Genomic DNA, 20,146 nt, shown 5'->3' with positions numbered 1-20,146 from the left:
CAATCTTAAGAACTGAAGAGACGTGTGTGCACAAGTCTGCTATAACCTAAACACACTAAAAACTGGTTTGTATGCTTATTTATTTTAAAAACACTTAATATTATTCTTCTAGGATCAGAGTGAATTGTGTGAGATTGTGCTCTTCCCATCTGTAAAAATAAATGAGAAAAAATGTAATGACAACTGAAATAGCGTATTTTTTATTAGTGACAAGCAGTTAAGAACACTGGAGTTATCCTGATGGTTCTGTGTTATTTGATGATGCAGGTTCTTAGTCCACTTGTAAAACCCTGAATTTGTCCTGCCTGCTCTTTCAGCATCATGCCAACCTGTTACAAAGAGGATTTTCTCTTCCTTTTCCATTCTTCTGGGCTATTCTAAATAAAAAGAAAAAAGGGGAGGCTGGAGGGGGAAAGGATCAAGAAGTCTTCACACAAAATTTAACCAACTTTAATGGATCGTATAATACAAAATATTATTACAATCTATTTGCAGACTCCTTAATTGAATGTACCAGCAGTGCTACCAAATACTGTGTGTTCTATTATGTCCTTGAATTTGGATCACAGTTCACTACGGTAACTGAAATCTGGCTTGTTCTGATTCACTAAAGTGTGGTCCCTTCTCAGTCAAGTGATAGAAACTCTTGCTAAGCTGCTGATCCACTGGGCCACCAGTCTCTTAAGTTCCAGCTCTTCCCTTTGGAAGTTGCTTGTTGCTCGGAAAGATCCGTGCTATCGAAGAGAACACTGCAAAGGATCGGGGCTGCTTTTTGACATGCCTCTCAGAAAAGCTTGTCAGTGTGCTTGTGGATGTTTGGTTGTTGTACTTTGCTCCTGCAGGGCTGGTCAAGATAAATACCCTGCCTGACATCAAAGCCCTCTACAGAAAGTAACTTCTTAAAAGCAAGGTGTCTTAGGGGTCAAATGAAAGTTCTTGTCAAGATCAAAATAAAATATAAAAATATTTTCATAAAGATATTCTAGAAGAAAAAAAAGCCAGCCTATCTAGAAGTTACTGCATGTAGTTTCCTATCTCTTTAAATGCATATATTTGACATTGTATGATGAAATTACCCAATTTCTGCTTATACTGATATAGTTAGTTACCTGTTTTAAAAGCATATACGAAGTCTAGAAAGTAACTGATGCACAGGGTCTTAAAAAAGAATATGCAGCTAAAAACCTTGTAAACTAGAAGCTGTAGTATACTTTTGTTATACTTCCAATGTGGATGTAGTCCAAAAGTGCTGCTTAATATGACAAAACTGAATAACTTAAACCAAGTGGTCTGATAAGCAAAGATTTCCCTATTTCACTTCCTGCTTTCACAAGCAATGTAAAATCTCTTTGGGGCTGTTTGAAACATTTGCTTCTTTGAAAATGTTATTTAAAAGGCTGTCTAGAGGAGTTGGGAAACAGAAATTACCCTACTGGATATGAACAGCAATCAAAATATTCACTTTGAATTTCCTGTCTCCAGAGTTGTCCAAAACCATATGTCTTGGGTGAAATGTAAGAAATACTAGAAAGGACAGCTTGGCCTAAATCAATTAATAGTGTGATTATGGTATGATGTCAAGCACCTGAGTATCCCCATATTTCAAGTTTTCTATGTGTTTAAGTGCTTTGCAGGATCTGAGCTTTGGTGGGAAACCCAATCATATTTGACCATCAGCCTTACTAATTATGGAAGCTTTTGCTTTCTGTAAAACTCCTAAATGGCAGAAAAAAACATTGTCATAGCCCCCAAATGATGCCTGCTTCTAAAACAAAAAAGAGATGTTCTGTGCCCTTGACTCTGTAGAACAGTGAATATTTTTACTTATTCATATGTTTTGATAATTTAAATGTCTATAGCATATGCTTATCTTTAAAAACATCTAGGTCAACTGTTCAGTACTCATTTTCACACCTCTAATGCTGTCGTGGTTTTGCAGCCATTATGACTGCGTGAATTTCATATTTGAAAGTTTTTCTCCTATGTAAGCTAGAAAAATGGCACTAGCACTAAAAAGCTAAAACCCTGTGGACTTGTTGTCCACATTTGATCTAACCTGGTTAAAGCTCTATGTGCAATACTTTATTTTTAAAACTTTGTAAACACATTGATTTTCTGATCAGTGATAGGTCATTGTATTAGCTTTTTAGTATGAATAGCATATAAAACAGCAGTTGATTAAACGAGAGCCTTCTGAAATATCAAATTCTCAAGTCACTTAGATATCCACACCTAGTAGTTAAAACTATTATGAGAAAGAACCAAGAGGCTGGTACTCAACCATATGCAAAGGAAAATATACAAATATCAGAGTCTCTTCTAAATGTGTACAATTTTCCCATACCACTTGTAAAGATTCTGTATCAGAGACCTCAGTAATTTAGCATTATTTACAGAGATATACAACCGGGCTAGTAAAAGATGTTACTGATACTGAGTTTAAATGAGTGAGATATCTTGTGTAAGGTACAGTTAAGAGATGTTTCCAAAGAACCAGTGTCAATTTCTAATCTCTAGTTCACTTCAAAACCAAGCCAGTTTATGAGCCTGCTAGCTTAGGCCATCAGCCTTTGTGTGGTTCGGGGCCCTATAGTACAAAATTGTGCTGTTACATTCACAAAAAAAGAGAACACTTTTTTCCCCTACAGAATCCCACATTAGCATATGTAAGTAGCTAATTTGATACATCCTTTTCATTTATGTACAAATATTCAAATGAGCAAACATAAGCTTTGGTAAATATGTATTCTGTGATCTTTTGCAGCTGCCTTGAGACAATATCCAGGACAGATTCTGCAGGCTCTCATCGCAGACTTGATTTCACAAAAGGCAATTCCACTTTTTTGCTAGACACAACTTACAATGCAGCAGAAACTTCTTGTTCTCCAGTAGATTGTGTGTAGGTGGAGCTAGCCCGTTCAGCTGTGTCAACATAGAAAACAGGGCAGTATTTCGAGAAGTGGAATGCAATCTGCTTTCGGAAAAAGCTGTGAAGATACTTCCTAAATTTTTCTCCAGCGAAGGCATAAATTATAGGGTTGATACAACAGTGGATCATTGAGATGGTTTCTGTCACTTGGGTCGCTTTGTGCAGTTGACTGCTGCCTTCACAAGTAGTGATGGAAAATGTACCTTGAAAATCACGCAAGAGAATACAAATGTTATATGGTGCCCAGAAAAAAAAGTAGACAATCATGATGATAAAAATAAGCCTGACTGCTTTATGTTTCTTCTCATTTCTACATTGTAGTAGTGTCTTTATAATTTGTGTGTAGCTGCAGATCATAATTAACATTGGAATAACAAGTCCCAGGATGTTCATTTTTAAGGTCAGGAATTGCTTCCATACATTTCTTTGCTCTGATGGATAATGAGCACTGCAAGTATAACGTGCATTTTCCTTTTGAGTTTTGTGAAATACTATCCCAGGAACAGAAGCAAAAATAGCAACAGCCCAAGTGACAGCGCTGGTGAGGATGCCGTAGGTAACTGTCCTAGCTTTTAACGCAAACACTGCGTGCACTATGGCCAGATACCTGTCTAGGGTCAAGAGGATTATGAAAAAGATCCCACTGTAGAAGCCAAGGAGGTAGACACCTGAGAGAATTCTACACAGTGCCTCCCCAAAAATCCAGTCGTGAACAGCGTAATAAGCCCAAAAAGGGAGAGAAAATATAAAGAGCAAATCAGAAATTGCCAAATTGAGCAGGTAGATGTCAGTCATACTCTTCAATCTCTTGTATTTTACCAGGATAAGGATAACGAGCATGTTGCCTATGAGGCCAAATATCACCACCAAAGAATAAAGCGGTGGCAAAAGTTTTGCTGCAAAGTGCTTTTCCTCAGTTCCCGTGCATGGTGCTGAATCGCTGTAGTCAAATTCTGTTGTCAGCGGCAAGTCAAGTAACTCCATGGTATAGTTTTCCATGGTGTGTTGGTCTGGAAAGGAAGAAAAGGATGTTAAACTAGAGGAAACCCCAAGCTTGGCAGTGAGGGGAATGAAAGATGCTGATGTCCTCATCTGGAATGCTTTTTGCTGTTGAGCACATAAGCATTCCTCTGTCAAGGTGTGGAGGAGAATGAAATTGTAGAGCTCCCAGGAAACCCATCTGTATACCTGTGAAGTCACATTGCTGCGTGTTGGAAGTGTGCTGCGTGTCACTTCCTACGTGTACGCTCCCTGGTGCGTTTTTGCTCCTCGACAGAGCCTGTCAGCTGCCTGACCCAACCAGAAGCGGAGGAGTGGTGAATTTAATCCTAGGAGTGGGTAGTTTGGGGCTGTTGTGCTCAGCAGTGGCTTTCCAAAGGGGCGGAGTGAGCCAGCAAGGCAGCAACAGGAAAGCACAGCGGCTGGCAGGCAGAGCGTAGCCGTGCTTCTCCTTGGGACCTGGCCACCTTCTCATCTGCCAGCCCGTACGGTAGCCCTCACCCAAGGAGGACCAGGCACTGGCAAGGTGTAAACCGCTGCCTGCAAAGGTGCTGTGACAGGGGTAAAACACAACTGAGTGCCACTTGTTTGGGTTGTTCATGATTTCCTGGGAGCTTTAGTGCCTATGGGAATCAGGTTGGTGGAGGCGCAGACATGACCTTTGCACAGTACTAAACATACCCACCTGGTGGACCTGCCGTCCCGGGTGTTGCAGAGCAGCAAGTCGGCAGCGTTGGTCTGGGTTAAAATGGCCAACGCTGCGTCCTTTACAGAGTCTGGGTCAGGCGTAGGCCATGGAAGCGTGCTGGTCTTCAATAGCTCTGGAGTGAAAACAGTGTGCCGTCCTGTAGAAAGAACAGATAGGCAAACACTTTGGCAAATGGCATCAAAGACTTGCGACTTCGATGTCGGCCCTTCCTGTCGCCAAACTCTCCCCATTTCCCAAGTCCCAGGTAGGACTGTGAGCCAGATGCAGAAGCATAGCTTTGTGCAATTTGGTCCCTGGAAAGTTGAGGAGATCTGTCTTCTGACAGACCCCGGAGAAAATGGTAGAATTTCTGCGCGTCTTCTGAGAAGCCAGGAAGAGGATTTTGTGGAGACGGGTGTCAGAGGCACCAAATGTCCTTCCTGGTCACTTAGCAGGGAAGTGAAATTGATGCGTTTGGTAGCCACTCACATAGAGCTATTTGCTCTCTGGTAAAAGGGCTGCTCCTTCTTCCTGTGTAATCATGACTGGTTTTGTCAGGAACTTCACGGCAGATTGGTGGCTGTTCCTAGCAGGTTGATGGTTTTGAAATCTGCATTTTCCTGGCAATATGACGCCTGTTCTCTTGACAAAGGCAACAGGCTGCTCCTGACACAGAAGACTTCAGGTAGTGCGTCTGCTCCAACTTGCTCTGTGAACCCTGACCACTCACGTAGTGCAGCAATGGCTGCTCCTTTCCTGCTTACAGTCCCGCCATGCACTTTTTTCAATGGCGAGGTCTACCCTGTGCGATTGCAGACCTTTTTTTTGCAGAGGCCACATTCTCAAAGCCACCACTTCATTTTCTCTGCACTCGAGTTCTGCAAGACTAAATGTAACTGAGGGAACTCTGCCCGTGGTTGGAGTGATACAGGGGCAGGCCCCCGTTCTGCTTTTTGGTAGGAGCTCATAGTGCTCCACTCTGCTTTAAAGCCTGTGAAATCCCTGAAGTGTCTCTTTGTGTCTCTCTAGACAAAACTGTTCAGGTGAAAGGACTATTTTCTGCTGTAAGCATATATCACTCAAAATGCTAATGTCCTTATCTTAATTTGTGTCAGAATGGTTAATTTGGCTAAACCTAAGCCGAGGTCTTGGGGAAGGGAGTGGTTGCTGGATCTTTGACCACTTTCCTGTGACCTTAAAAATGAGGATCCGAGTCTCTCCTGATCTGCCAGCTCCTGATGGAGATTCTTATGCAGCACAGTGCAGATATGAATCTGCCTAAAAAGGAAGAATCTTTAATGGAGCAAAATCTGCACCTTGTAAACAAAAAGAGGTGCTGCTTTTGCAAACCTTTTCCCAGCCCCTTGCCCAAATTCTTCCTGAGTCTGCCTGTTAACTCTGCTCCTAACAATATCAAGAATGAGAACATCCATGTTCAGACATTACTTTGGCATTTTGAGTATGGCATGAAGTTTTCTGGAGAACAAGGAATAAGAGAAAATTGGCAAGTTTTAACAGTTTGGGTCTCAGCTTTGCCTAGATAAAATTTCTTGGGGAGAAAATAAGTAATGTCAGACTCCTCGAACACTGGCTTTCAGGAAGCTCTGGCTCTCTGTGAAACAGGTTTTTTTGACAGCCGTACTGACTACATAGTCATTACAATACTGAGAGAATGGTTTTATTGGTAAAGGAAGTGGCTGTGGCTCAGGTGTACTGACAGTAAAGTTGGTTTAAAAATATCTAAGAGTTTATATTTCTTAAGTACTTTCAGCAACTCTTTTATAAAAAAGCACCTTTATTAAACACTCTTTGGTCCAAAACATTAACTTCTTTATTTCAAAACATGACAAGACTTAGGCACTACACAAATATTTAATATTCCCTTCAGCTAGATCTGCCAGGTCTGTGTTGCATGCCCTGACAGTACAAGTCCCTGGTACTGCATATAGCTAAATATCCCCTTTCCAATATATCAGCCATGCTATATACTGGGATTATGGGATGACAGACTCGCTGCCAGACCCAGCACGTTCTGTGTTGATCATTTTGCACCTGAATGATGCTCATGCATGAACATGGGTATGAAAAACACCTGAGTCATAAACCCAGAGTGAGATTTTATGAATATGTGATTGATAGGATTCATGCAAACATTATTGCAAAATGCTGCCTCAGTATTACTGCAGTAATTCTTTTTTGCAACAGCTGCTTCTTCCTGCTAACTGTTATCTCAATGCCTTCCCTCCTTTTCCTCTGCCTTCTTGGAATGACATCTACATCTTCCCTGCATCTTTTCTTCTTCTTTCAGCCCTTTTTGCATGCTTAAATTGTGGTACTCCCTGTGAGCAGTTCCTTCCGCTGACTAAGCCCCATTCCTCTAGCCTAGCCTCTCTGCAAAAGTACTTACTACTCTGAATTGTTTATAGTATCCAGCACATGCTGATAAGGGAAACTACAGATACTAATTTGGAAACCAGAAAAATAAATTGTAAGTGGTTTTGCGCTTTAACCTATAATCTCACTGTTGTAGAAAACAGTGTTGGCCACTGGCTAGAATGCTTCACTGGGTTAATTGACCTGGGTTGTTTACCTAATTAGAGATATCTGACTGGGCTTATATTGCCTGATCATTAGGAAAAAACCCCAAAGATAATCTTGGAAAATGTCTTTCAAAAAGAGGTCTATATTATTTTGAATTCAGTTTAGATAAATGCAATATTTCTAGAAATCTGCAATCTGCTATACAAATTCTGTTGCTCTGGTTGAGACTAACGGTCATGCAGTTTTCAAGAGAAAAGCTCTCCATAGAAAAGCTGAGCAAACTCATATCACTGTTTCATGCTGAGTTTCAAGTCAGAGCTCTCTGTTTTTAAAGAGGCAATGATTTTATTAAAGTGAGTTTCAGTTCATTTGCACAGTGCTATAAAATGGTGACAATTAAAAAGATGTAGTAAAAGGAGGTAAAATGCGAAGCTATGCTGCATATAAACAAGTTCCATGAGACACAGTGTTTAAAATACATCAGATTTTCTGTAGTCATCTTGTGAGAAGAATAAGTACTCTTCACTCAAATAAGCTGTTTTGTCTTTGCAGTAATAGTTTTAAAATCCAGATTTCTATCCTTATATATCATCTTCAGAGAAAAAATCAGAGAGGCATACTCCATTATATTTTTTACTCAGATCAATCTCTCGAGATTTATTTCTTTGCTTACCTGGATCCTCTGCTCAAGTCTTCTAGTGGTTCTGTCCTTTAAAAATAGTGTATTCCATTTAACATATCCTATGCATTTCCCCAGGGTAATTTTTAAAGGTGAGTACACTGGCAAGATTCCACAAGTGTTTTTCACCTCAGGCATTAGACTACCTAAACAACTACTGAATGTTAAGGGGGAAAAAAAAAAAAGAAGCAAAGATGACTTACCATATATCTTACATATCTTATGGTGCAAGTGACGGCTTGGATTATTACATCAAGAATAGCACTGAACTGATTTGTCAGTGATAAGAAGTTCAAAAACACCTCTTCCTGCAAGAAGAAGGATGTATCAGTTTGAAAACTTCTAGCAAACAAATCTGTTTTCATTTAAAAAAAATCAAGGAGCAGTTCTCTTTTTTCTAAAAATGGGTCATCAGATGTTACTTTTCTAACTCTGTGAGATGTGCAGAGATGTTGAAATTGTAGAGGATCCTCCTAGGAGCTGAACTAAAGGTTTCACAATCCACAGCTGTAGTTTTAGAAAAATATTTTTATATCATTGTTCTCTCTTTTTCATTTAGCTAACCTCTTTGAATCAAGAACAGTTTATATGAGATTCATCCCTTTACGTTTCTCAGTAATTACATTTATTTTATGTTTTTTGTCCCCGAATAAGAAATGGAGCTTTTGAATAAAGTTTACACTTTTATTCAGATTTACCTACACTTTCTGTTGGCTTGCTCTTGAGTTGCAGTCCTTATATTTTAGGAGATTTGACTGATTCTATTTTTCCCTAACCTGGTCTTTTGGACTGTGTTTTTTATTTTAATCCTTGCAAGCCTATGACATAATGTATATAGTAAGTCTGACCTTCTTTTAAAACAACGCTTTTTGAAATTAAGTTTCAGCAAAGCCTGACAGAATCTGATTTCTTATCAATTTATTTCCTTGTGGCTGATTCCTATGTCATTTAGAGTTAAACTGAGGCTGCACCATAAGCAGCTTTTTAGATCCTTCTTAGACATCAAAGAAACCACACAGGTGGTAGGAAAGGTACAGAGAAAGCAAGAAAGAGACGGTTCCTTATCAGATGCCTGAGCACCCCTGAGAGAAACCCTGAGAAGATACCTCATAAAGTACAACCCTCTGCCTCCCCTTGACATCTCTTTGGAGGGTTTTGGAGTATCTTATCCTATCAACCTAGTGAAGGCACTAAAGGGCTGTCTTTCCCACACTCAGTCCTTAGTATCCTTAAAAGATTTTAAAATACTAAAAGCCCAATGGAGATGCCTTGCTTTGGATGCTGCCATTCCTTAATGGAAGTCAAGGGAATCTCATCTTCTGAGTTACATCTCAGATCTGAGGGGAGACAGTAAAAAGCGAAAAGCTAAGCCTGTTTTCCTTGCCAAGCCTTCTTTGCATGAGGGGACTGATCAAGGTCTGTATTCCACAGGATCAATAGATTTTTCTCTTCCTTTCCGAATCAGTTGTTCCAATGAGCTCTCTAAGGGCTGGAGTCTCTGTCAAAACTAATGGCCACTGTCGGGTATTCTAAAGGTATGTTCACACTACCTTACTTGATGGACTATATTAGACCCCCTATATAGTAAGGGGAAAGAATTGCTTCTAAAAATGTTTCCACTACACCTAAGTCATCTCCTAATTGCTGCCAAACTTTGCTGACAAAAACCTGCAGTTTGAGCATGAATTCTCAAACAAGGTATTGTATAAAATTAATTTTTCACTGTATAATTCCTAAACAGTCTACACATTGAAATTAACAGGTATTTTAAGTATTTCTTTCTGAAGATTGCTTCATTGTTCACTGTTTGTTACATGTTACTGAGCCTACTGGAGACTCTAAAACCTTTAATAATCTCACGCTATATGAACAGGGGAAACAGTCCCAAACCTGTTGTTGGACTTGCTTTTGATTCTGAAATATACTCTCAGAAAACTGGTCTCTAGCATTTGAACTAACAACAGCTTAAAACTAAGACCTGTGAAAGGCTGGTCTTCAGAAATAGTCCCTTATTCCCACAGATTCATTGGCTTTATTAATCTGATTTTGTTGCTTATAGCTTTTCATTCTCATAGCTCAGTCTGATCAGCAAGCATAGCTGGGTGTTTCATTTACTGACTAGCACAGTAAGATTGCAGAGGGTGTTGCACACCAACAGAGGGCCTCTGCCACTCACGGTCATAGCAGCTGACTAAGGGGCGTGATTTTGATCCCCTCACCAGCTGCGTCTTACAGCTGGATGAGAGACTCCCCACAGAGCGTGTGAATGGTTACGAAACTTGGCAGCCCAAATACAGGGACAAACTTTGGCATCAGGCACCTGCGCTGTGACTTTATTATCAGCACCTACACAATATGTGCAATTAGCTCTACACCAGCTGCACGCATCTAGTGTGTGTGTCAACACTGAGGTATGGACAATGCAAGTAGCACATTCATTCTTACAAGTCAGATTTTTTCAGTTTTTCTCTATCCCTTGCCCAGCATCTCTTTGAAAAAGTGCACTGCTGCTTGCCATGAGCTACAGCAGATTTTAAGAATCTTTATCTACAGGTGAACCTCATCATTTTTACCAAGAAATTGAAGCTATTGTTGACTAATAAAGGAATAATGCAGTGGGTTGATATAGGTTGGAATTTTATCTATTATGGTTTTACTTTCAGACATGAGTAGGAGTTACGGTTAATGGTGTGACAAGCATTCCCTCCATAAAGACATTCCTGGAATGGTAGTGGGTTTTGTTCCTTACCTGTGGGGCTCAAGTCGATACACTCAGCAAGTATGCAGCCATGTATGCTGTCAAGTCAAACTGCATTTGTGAATCTCTTCTATGTAGTGACTGATTATATGATTCATCTTCACAGTAATCAGGCCATCAAACTGAAGTATCCAGTATCTAAGTGGTATGCCACTCCTGCAAGGAAATGTCGTCATTTATGTCTACACCAGTACTGAAATGTCTGCTAGGACACATACCGGATGCTCACATACCAGTGGGACATACAATTGTCATCAAGCAGAATTATGAGTACAGAAATTTGAAAATGCAACTAACAGTTTCCATTAAATTTATTACAAACTTGCACCACCTGAAGAAGAAAGACTGGGGGGAAAAAAAAGGCCTAGGACAGAATGGCAGATACCTTTCTTAGAGGTACACGATATGGTAGTGTGCAACTCTTATCAAAGTCTGTAACTAAAGCAGACCAGATCATCCTTTTCATCTGGAGGTCTAATGAAGACATGCAAACACAGACTGGATGCATTTATTTTTCCATTGATTCCCCCAATTATATCTCATTATATCTTATACTTGTTATATTCAGAAAATCCACATCCAAATTAGGTTAGTATTAGCATATACTTTATTTCATGAGTAATAGTTAAATGTCTTTGGTTTGAAATGCCTGAATAAAGAAATGCAGCTAAAACTATTTTGTTGTTTAGGGGCTTTTTTCTTATCAGCCTTTTCTTTCAGGTGCTCAAGTTCTTGTGACTAATCTTTTGCTGCCACTGTACAATCACACCCAGTTTTACATCTGTGAGGTATATTCTTTTGAGGAAAACAGGGAAAAAACATTATGTACCACACCCATAAATGATCCATAAATCAAGATAGTGTCCCTCCAAGTTATATCCAAACGGCTCCTCCACTTGGTTTCCATTCCATTCACGAAGTCTGGTATCGGGATAGGTTGTGTTGTTAGTGGTGTATGGTTAGCATCCTACTGGCACAACCTTGCAAACAGTTCTGCAAAGCTGATCGTCACTTGAAAGTTTGTGCAGTTTTGCACATCGGCCTGCATATCTGAAAATGCTGCCATCTTCTAGTTCAGTGTTGTGGCCCCACCTTCCCAGGATCAGTCATTTCAGACTTAAAACACTCAAACCAAGTTTGCTCTCACTGTCACAGGAATTACAAAACTGCTTGGCAGTTATACAAACTTATACAATATTTTTTTCCCCCCTACCATTCCATTTTTTGAATGAAGTACAGCTCCTAATAGGCAAGTGTCGCCAGAATACAGATATAAAGCAATGCCTTGACCCCTTATTTCTAAACAAACTGCCTTCTGTGTTTTGGCCTGATTGTTATTGATATTCTAAATGCACCAGAATTTACTGGTTTGGTTTTGTTTCCTCTGCTAGCTTAATTTTTTTTATTACTAAATTTTTTATTACCATACTAAGGTGTAATGCTTCTAAGGCCACAGTAGCCACTAGGAGAAGGCCAGTAGGCATCAGCACTTGAAAACAGCAGCAAAATTAAACTTCAAAATGAGCAGTATCTGCTTGTTGTGCCATTTAACCTGGTCAGCATCATGTCATTCTCCCGGCACTTAATTTCTTTGGGTTTTGTTAACTGGAACAAGATACCATGTAAATTTGTCCTTACATTCTTTGTATTTATCCCTTTTGTAATTTTTACTGGAAGGAGTGATTTATTTTGGAGCTTCATAACTGGAAGTCTCTCTTACCTAAATCTTTTTAACATTCTGCTTAAAGTATTTATATCTGATCCTCCCATTATTCTGCTTATTATTTTATTAGCCTCTGTTAAAGCTGATAAAGTCATTCTCTCATTTTTTGCCACTATTTTTTCCTATTTGTCCATTTTCATCTACTCCTCTTCCTTTATACTCCATTTACCTTTATCTTATCTAAAATGTGTACATATAAGGTCACAGTTGGGTTAACAAACAGGAAAGTCTTATGACAGGAACATCCTTATGCACTAGTTACCAGAAGTTTCACTATTTCTATGTTTGTCCGTTATATACTTACCACAGCCAAACCAATGGCAGTGATTAAGTCTGGTGGAGTTGTGAGTGCTGCTCAGCACTCACCAATACCATATATGCACTTTTGCTACATTGCCTTTTGCCTCTTAGGAAGTCTGCCTAACAGTTGGCAGAGTTATCTTGTGCTGTGTGGGGCATTCTTCCCCACGTGCTTCTGAGCATGTGGCCGTAGCATCTCCTAACAGGAAGGTCAGGCTCCGTCCTGTCCTGTGCATAAACTAAACTGTTGGTTTCGGGGCTGTGCAAAATTTGTCCATGGCACCTGGGCACTCTTTTCATGCGCATGCTGAAAGCCCAGTCAAAGCATTATCTCATCAGAAGTTCAGTACCCAAAATTTTGAACTTGTAACCATTTCCAGTTAGTTGTTCAACATTTGTTGTAAAGCAACATTTTACTTGTAGCATTCACAAACTTCTGCTCTGCTGTTATTACAATTCTAGTGTGCCTTTCCATTTTCTTAACATACCTTTAGTTCATTGCACAATTTCTGTGTATCTGCCTGCTTCTCTAGCTCTTCCATACACACTGTATCTTCATCTCAGTGCTTTTCCCTGCAGAGCTTGAGTTATGGAATAGTTGTCTCCTGTATGTAACATTTTCCCCACTTCTCTGCTGAGGTGAATTGTGTTCTCTTTCACAGGGACTGGGGATTTTGTTAAACCTTCCCCATGCGTAGTTCCGTCCCACTGTGACCAGACTGCTTGAAGTCCTGCTAGCCTAATTTGGAGCTACCTGGCTTGTAGTTACACCATGCTGCAGCCACATCTGACTAAGACTCAAAATCTGCCACAAAACTAGAGCCTTGCTTGTCTCAGTGCAAAGCTACAATGAAGGATCGAGGATTATCCTGCCTGGGCATATAACATAACGATAAGCTTATCTTTAGGTTTGGTTTGGGTTTTTTCCTGCCAGCACAAAATAGAAAATGCAAATCAGAAAACAAAGGCAGTGGGTATAGAATTCCTTACATGTAAAACTTGGGAGATCAGGCACACCACTTTGCTGGGGTCACTATATGCAGTACAAGGAGATCTGAAATTAGCTCCATAAAGTCTATGGAGAATCCTGTCTTTATCCCAATATTAATAGAGTGCCATCTTTTGTTGCTCTCCTTTATTCCTCCTCTTCCCCTATACACATCCCTGTTTCTTCTACCTGTCAAATTTCACCCATCTAAAATCTGTGGCCCCAGACTGTTCCTGAAGCTATGATGATGCACTCTTCTCAAGCTTGCAGGTGAATAAAAGCTATGCTAGCTATTGTAGCTTCTGGACTGGGCAGACAGTTCTCTGCTTGTTCAGTTTGGTTTGCTTCACTGGAGTGTGGTATTGCGAGTGTTTCAGTCTAGAGTTGCATCTTTTTGAAATCTCCATTCTGACAGCAGAGCTGATGCCCATTTGCTTAGGAGGAGAACATGGGCTACTGGTTATACATTGGTTTTCACACACAGATTTTATTAATTTCACTGCATTAACATGAAACCAGGAAGAAACAGAATTCCAACAAGAAAAGAATTTTAAATAAAACACAGTAGTAGAAATATCACAGTTACAACAGGATTTGTATCACACTGAACTGGTTTATGCTTTAGTATTAAAAAGGTGCTTTCACTTTAATGCAGTGGAAAAGTACATAAAAAAGAAAAAAATATTATTTCCAACCAAGGAAGTTTACTGTAAGGATAATTTTTAGTCTTTTCTTTAGTCTATCTGTGGCTATTAACGTCACAAGATAGTGGCCAGATTATAATAGTTGATAGGATAATAGCTAACAACTAATAGAAGCAGCGCCTTGATGTTATAAAGCTAGAGGCGGAAGAGTATTTGCACCACCTAGATTAAGGCATCTGATACCTAAATTAAGAGGCTGTCATTTCCAGGCTGCTTCTACAGTTGAATAGATAATCTTCCCCAGAAGCCATTTAAGTCTTATGTCTGCTTCTGACTCAGGCATCTCTTTTTCTCTGCTGACCACTGAGGGACCTTGAAGAGATTTGCTGTTAATTTAGGCATCTGAGTCATGTGCCTCATGTTAAGTAGTGTGCAATAATCCTCTCTTGTGTCCTTAGGTTACCTGGAGGCTAGCTGAACCTGCCCCTCCAGATTTCCATGAGCAAGGCTTTACAGGCATGAGCAGTGCCCTTTGAAGTAAATGGGAAAAAAAGCAGAAGGACAGTTCACTTGCATAAGGAATGCTCACCTGCACTTCCTTACAGTTTGAAGCAAGAAGTTCTCCATTATGCCCCTCCCTCCTCTTCTTTGCTAACATCACATCCCTAGAATACCATCCCTAGAATACCACCTAGAATTCCCTTTTACAGGGAAACTCCTAATAATGGCATAAATGTATGGCCATGTGACACCAGTAGAGTAACAGTCTCGAGTCTTCAATTAGCATGCAGTTCTGATTGAGGCATCAGCTGGCTATGGGCACTCTTCTCCTGGGAAGACAAAGTGGGTATGTCTCCTCTGCAGGTGGCTACCTTTACAGTTCCAAGGCTACTGTCTGCCTAGAAGTGTATCCCAAACATCAGACTTACTGTATATGTGAAGAGCATGTTTTTCTCATGCAGGAGCCTAGCCTGACACACTTACTGCCTTTGACATGTAAAGTCTTCCTCTACACACACAATTTACCTGTCCAGAACTAAGGAGGCCTCTGCTCCATACTGTGCTGATAGTCTCCAAAATCTTTTAGAGAGTCCTGATATTTTTTTTCATACAGAATCTTGCATACTGAATACCAGTGTAATTTTCATTCTGGCCTTGCAGATCTTTGCTGATGTGCTTTTATTGGTTAAGTGCCATTTTCCTTGGCGGGATATAATTTGTCAGAAACAAGCTCATGTTTTTGGGAACATTGTCTTGTGCAGTTAGTAGACTTGGTATGTGCAGTTACTTGCAAAATTGCACCCACAAAGATCACAATGTCACCCATCAAAATCCCACTTTGGAAAATGTTAGCAACGGAACAGTGATATGGCAGGCATAGACTTAAAGAACTAAACTCAAAATAGTATAACTTAGCCTATAGTCAAAAGGATTATGTTTAAAAATGACTACACTATTAGATAACAGATAAATTCTTGGATTAAATGGCCCGGTAAGATAAAGATCAGTCAATTCTCCCATCAGAGGAGAGATATTATGTTGATATATCTCATAGTCATCCACAAATTCCTTTTTATGGAAACATCTTTTATTAATGTAGGGAAAATAAGGGGTAGGGGGAAAAAAGTAAAGAAAACTAAACATACACACCCCCCACCAAATGCCTGACCATTGGGAGGAAGCATTGAGGATTGATGTGCCTGTTTAGTATTCAACGTTAATGGAACACCTTTTGGAAGTGACATCAATCCTCAAAGCTTCCTCCCAGTGTTTGTCTTAAAATGTTCACATAACAGTAAATGGCTCTTGTGAGATGACATATGACTCCTTGGTCTCTTCAATATTGTATTCCTCCCAGGTAAATCTCACTAGCATTCATTCACTGGATAGAATTTGGGTCAAGAAACAGAATCATACTATTCTGGGCCCCATTCAAATGTCGATGTGATCCAGCTATGGTGTTAATGTTTCCTGGAGAACTCACAGATTCTCTTAGTTTAAGAATGGAAAATGCTGTAACCCCAGGGAACAGTTAACCACAAGAATTGAGGCATATACAGTTTTCAGTAGTGGTTGACATAAAGATCTTAAATAATGTCAAGCAGTCCTTAAGGCAAAGCGCATGATGCAACATTTACTAACTAATGTTTTTATATATTTTTACAGTCCAGTAGAGATGTCATGCTCTGCAGTGGATGGTGTGAATGTGGAACTAATTCTTTCTGATTTTTCACGATAAAGATTTGGACATTTTTTGCAGAGGTGGGCTGCAACGTGCTTTCGGAAAAAGGCATAAAGATATTTCCTAAATTTTTCTCCAACGAATGCGTAGATCACAGGATTGATACAACAATGAATCATTGATATTGTTTCTGTCACTTGGATTGCTTTCTCCAGTTGACCTTTGATTTCACAATTAGGGTCAAAAAGTGAACTTTGAAAAGTATGCAAAAAAGAAGAAATATGGAATGGTGTCCAGAAGATGAAGTAAAAAATCATGATCACAAAAATAAGTCTGACTGCCTTCTGTTTTTTCTCATTCTTGCATCTCAGTAATGTTTTTAGAATTTGTGAGTAACTGAAAATCATAATAAGCATTGGAACAATAAGTCCCAGAATGTTCATCTTTAAAGTATAGGAATACTTCCAATTTATTGTCGAATCGCTTGGATAATGAGCACTGCAAGTATAACGTGCATTTTCCTTTTGAGTTTTGTGAAATACTATCCCAGGAACAGAAGCAAAAATAGCAACAGCCCAAGTGACAGCGCTGGTGAGGATGCCGTAGGTAACTGTCCTAGCTTTTAACGCAAACACTGCGTGCACTATGGCCAGATACCTGTCTAGGGTCAAGAGGATTATGAAAAAGATCCCACTGTAGAAGCCAAGGAGGTAGACACCTGAGAGAATTCTACACAGTGCCTCCCCAAAAATCCAGTCATAAACAGCGTAATAAGCCCAAAAAGGGAGAGAAAATACAAACAGCAAATCAGAAATTGCCAAATTGAGCAGGTAGATGTCAGTCATACTCTTCAATCTCTTGTATTTTACCAGGATAAGGATAACGAGCATGTTGCCTATGAGGCCAAATATCACCACCAAAGAATAAAGCGGTGGCAAAAGTTTTGCTGCAAAGTGCTTTTCCTCAGTTCCCATGCATGGTGCTGAATCGCTGTAGTCAAATTCTGTTGTCAGCGGCAAGTCAAGTAACTCCATGGTATAGTTTTCCATGGTGTGTTGGTCTGGAAAGGAAGAAAAGGATGTTAAACTAGAGGAAACCCCAAGCTTGGCAGTGAGGGGAATGAAAGATGCTGATGTCCTCATCTGGAATGCTTTTTGCTGTTGAGCACATAAGCATTCCTCTGTCAAGGTGTGGAGGAGAATGAAATTGTAGAGCTCCCAGGAAACCCATCTGTATACCTGTGAAGTCACATTGCTGCGTGTTGGAAGTGTGCTGCGTGTCACTTCCTACGTGTACGCTCCCTGGTGCGTTTTTGCTCCTCGACAGAGCCTGTCAGCTGCCTGACCCAACCAGAAGCGGAGGAGTGGTGAATTTAATCCTAGGAGTGGGTAGTTTGGGGCTGTTGTGCTCAGCAGTGGCTTTCCAAAGGGGCGGAGTGAGCCAGCAAGGCAGCAACAGGAAAGCACAGCGGCTGGAAGGCAGAGCGTAGCCGTGCTTCTCCTTGGGACCTGGCCACCTTCTCATCTGCCAGCCCGTACGGTAGCCCTCACCCAGGGAGGACCAGGCACTGGCAAGGTGTAAACCACTGCCTGCAAAGGTGCTGTGACAGGGGTAAAACACAACTGAGTGCCACTTGTTTGGGTTGTTCATGATTTCCTGGGAGCTTTAGTGCCTATGGGAATCAGGTTGGTGGAGGCGCAGACATGACCTTTGCACAGTACTAAACATACCCACCTGGTGGACCTGCCGTCCCGGGTGTTGCAGAGCAGCAAGTCGGCAGCGTTGGTCTGGGTTAAAATGGCCAACGCTGCGTCCTTTACAGAGTCTGGGTCAGGCGTAGGCCATGGAAGCGTGCTGGTCTTCAATAGCTCTGGAGTGAAAACAGTGTGCCGTCCTGTAGAAAGAACAGATAGGCAAACACTTTGGCAAATGGCATCAAAGACTTGCGACTTCGATGTCGGCCCTTCCTGTCGCCAAACTCTCCCCATTTCCCAAGTCCCAGGTAGGACTGTGAGCCAGATGCAGAAGCATAGCTTTGTGCAATTTGGTCCCTGGAAAGTTGAGGAGATCTGTCTTCTGACAGACCCCGGAGAAAATGGTAGAATTTCTGCGTGTCTTCTGAGAAGCCAGGAAGAAGATTTTGTGGAGACGGGTGTCAGAGGCACCAAATGTCCTTCCTGGTCACTTAGCAGGGAAGTGAAATTGATGCGTTTGGTAGCCACTCACATAGAGCTATTTGCTCTCTGGTAAAAGGGCTGCTCCTTCTTCCTGTGTAATCATGACTGGTTTTGTCAGGAACTTCACGGCAGATTGGTGGCTGTTCCTAGCAGGTTGATGGTTTTGAAATCTGCATTTTCCTGGCAATATGACGCCTGTTCTCTTGACAAAGGCAACAGACTGCTCCTGACACAGAAGACTTCAGGTAGTGCGTCTGCTCCAACTTGCTCTGTGAACCCTGACCACTCACGTAGTGCAGCAATGGCTGCTCCTTTCCTGCTTACAGTCCCGCCATGCACTTTTTTCAATGGCGAGGTCTACCCTGTGCGATTGCAGACCTTTTTTTTGCAGAGGCCACATTCTCAAAGCCACCACTTCATTTTCTCTGCACTTAAGTTCTGCAAGACTAAATGTAACTGAGGGAACTCTGCCCGTGGTTGGAGTGATACAGGGGCAGGCCCCTGTTCTGCTTTTTGGTAGGAGCTCACTTTAATTACATGGTGGTCCATTCTGAACTGTAGCATGTGAAATTTCTTAGGCACGTGTCAGCCTACTCAGCTGTCTGAGGAAAGAATTATTTCCTCATATGTAATTACAGACTATTCAGGATACAGAGGATCTAGTTTTAATCTGGGTCTTTATCTGAGTGGATATATCTATAATACAAATAATCTTTGTGAACAAGTTTTGTTGATTACACAGTGTTAAAACAATTTTCTGTGTGGGTATATGCACAAGTATACATACATATATTTATACACTGTGTTGGGTTTGCGTGGCAAGGTTTTGGTAGCGGTGGGGGGCTACAGGGGTGGCTTCTGTGAGTAGCTGCTAGAAGCTTCCCCTGTGTCTGATAGAGCCAATGCCAGCCGGCTCCAAGATGGACCCACTGCTGGCCAAGGCCAAGCCAATCAGCGCCTCTGTGATAACATATTTAAGAAGAAAAAAAACAGTTAGAGAGAGCTTTTTGCAGCCAGAGAGAGGAGTGAGAACATGTAAGAAACTCTGCAGACACCAAGGTCAGTGCAGAAGGAGGGGCAGGAGGTGCTCCAGACACCAGAGCAGAGATCCCCCTGCAGCCCCTGGTGAAGACCATGGTGAAGCAGGCTGTGCCCCTGCAGCCCATGGAGGAAGGATGAGGGGGTGTAGAGATTCCACCTGCAGCCCGTGGAGGACCCCACGCGTGGAGCAGGTGGAGGCACCTGAAGGAGGCTGTGGCCCATGGGAAGCCCATGCTGGAGCAAGCTCCTGGCAGGACCTGTGGCCCCATGGAGAGAGGAGCCCACGCCAGAGCAGGTTTGCTGGCAGGACTTGTGACCCCGTGGGGGACCCACACTGGAGCAGTTTGCTCCTGAAGGTCTGCATCCCATGGAAGAGACCACGCTGGAGCAGTTTGTGAAGGACTGTCTCCCATGAGAGGGACTCCATGCTGGAGCAGGGGAACGATGAGAGGAGTCTCCCCCTGAGGATGAAGAAGCGGCAGAAACAACATGTGATG

General features: G+C 41.3%; 2 protein-coding genes across 4 annotated transcripts; both read right to left on the bottom strand.

Annotated features, from left to right (window-relative positions):
* Window positions 1–215: 215 nt before the first annotated feature.
* LOC129202652 (C-C chemokine receptor type 5-like) lies at window positions 216–8,136 on the bottom strand. Of its 3 annotated transcripts, none has more exons than XM_054815893.1 (4): window positions 8,040–8,136; window positions 4,614–4,773; window positions 2,862–3,939; window positions 216–377 (listed from the first exon to the last, which is right to left on the bottom strand). In XM_054815893.1, the coding sequence occupies exons 3-4, from the start codon at window positions 3,926–3,928 to the stop codon at window positions 320–322; spliced, it is 1,125 nt and encodes a 374-aa protein (XP_054671868.1). In that variant the 5' UTR covers window positions 3,929–3,939; window positions 4,614–4,773; window positions 8,040–8,136; the 3' UTR covers window positions 216–319. The 3 variants fall into 3 exon arrangements, with proteins under 3 accessions (XP_054671868.1, XP_054671866.1, XP_054671869.1); XM_054815891.1 differs by lacking the exon at window positions 8,040–8,136 and adding an exon at window positions 7,831–7,971; XM_054815894.1 differs by lacking the exons at window positions 216–377; window positions 8,040–8,136 and adding an exon at window positions 7,831–7,971 and having other exon boundaries at window positions 433–3,939.
* Window positions 8,137–14,085: 5,949 nt separating this feature from the next.
* On the bottom strand, window positions 14,086–17,480 carry LOC129202653 (C-C chemokine receptor type 2-like). Its single transcript, XM_054815895.1, has one exon. It carries the CDS (start codon window positions 17,478–17,480, stop codon window positions 16,410–16,412), a length of 1,071 nt encoding a protein of 356 aa, XP_054671870.1. The 3' UTR covers window positions 14,086–16,409.
* Window positions 17,481–20,146: the final 2,666 nt, after the last annotated feature.

Source organism: Grus americana, chromosome 2 (assembly GCF_028858705.1).
Source record: "Grus americana isolate bGruAme1 chromosome 2, bGruAme1.mat, whole genome shotgun sequence".
Taxonomy (NCBI): Eukaryota; Metazoa; Chordata; class Aves; order Gruiformes; family Gruidae; genus Grus; species Grus americana.
Note: the sequence above shows the minus strand (reverse complement) of the source record. Positions and strands in the feature narration are given on the sequence as shown.

Excerpts from the sequence above, each read along its gene's own strand:
- LOC129202652 (XM_054815893.1), bottom strand. The coding sequence starts at position 3,928 with ATGGAAAACTATACCATGGAGTTACTTGACTTGCCGCTGACAACAGAA. Across the intron at positions 378-2,861 it reads CAAGAAGTTTCTGCTGCATT|AATAGCCCAGAAGAATGGAA; the intron begins GTAAGTTGTGTC and ends CTTTTTATTTAG.
- LOC129202653 (XM_054815895.1), bottom strand. The coding sequence starts at position 17,480 with ATGGAAAACTATACCATGGAGTTACTTGACTTGCCGCTGACAACAGAA.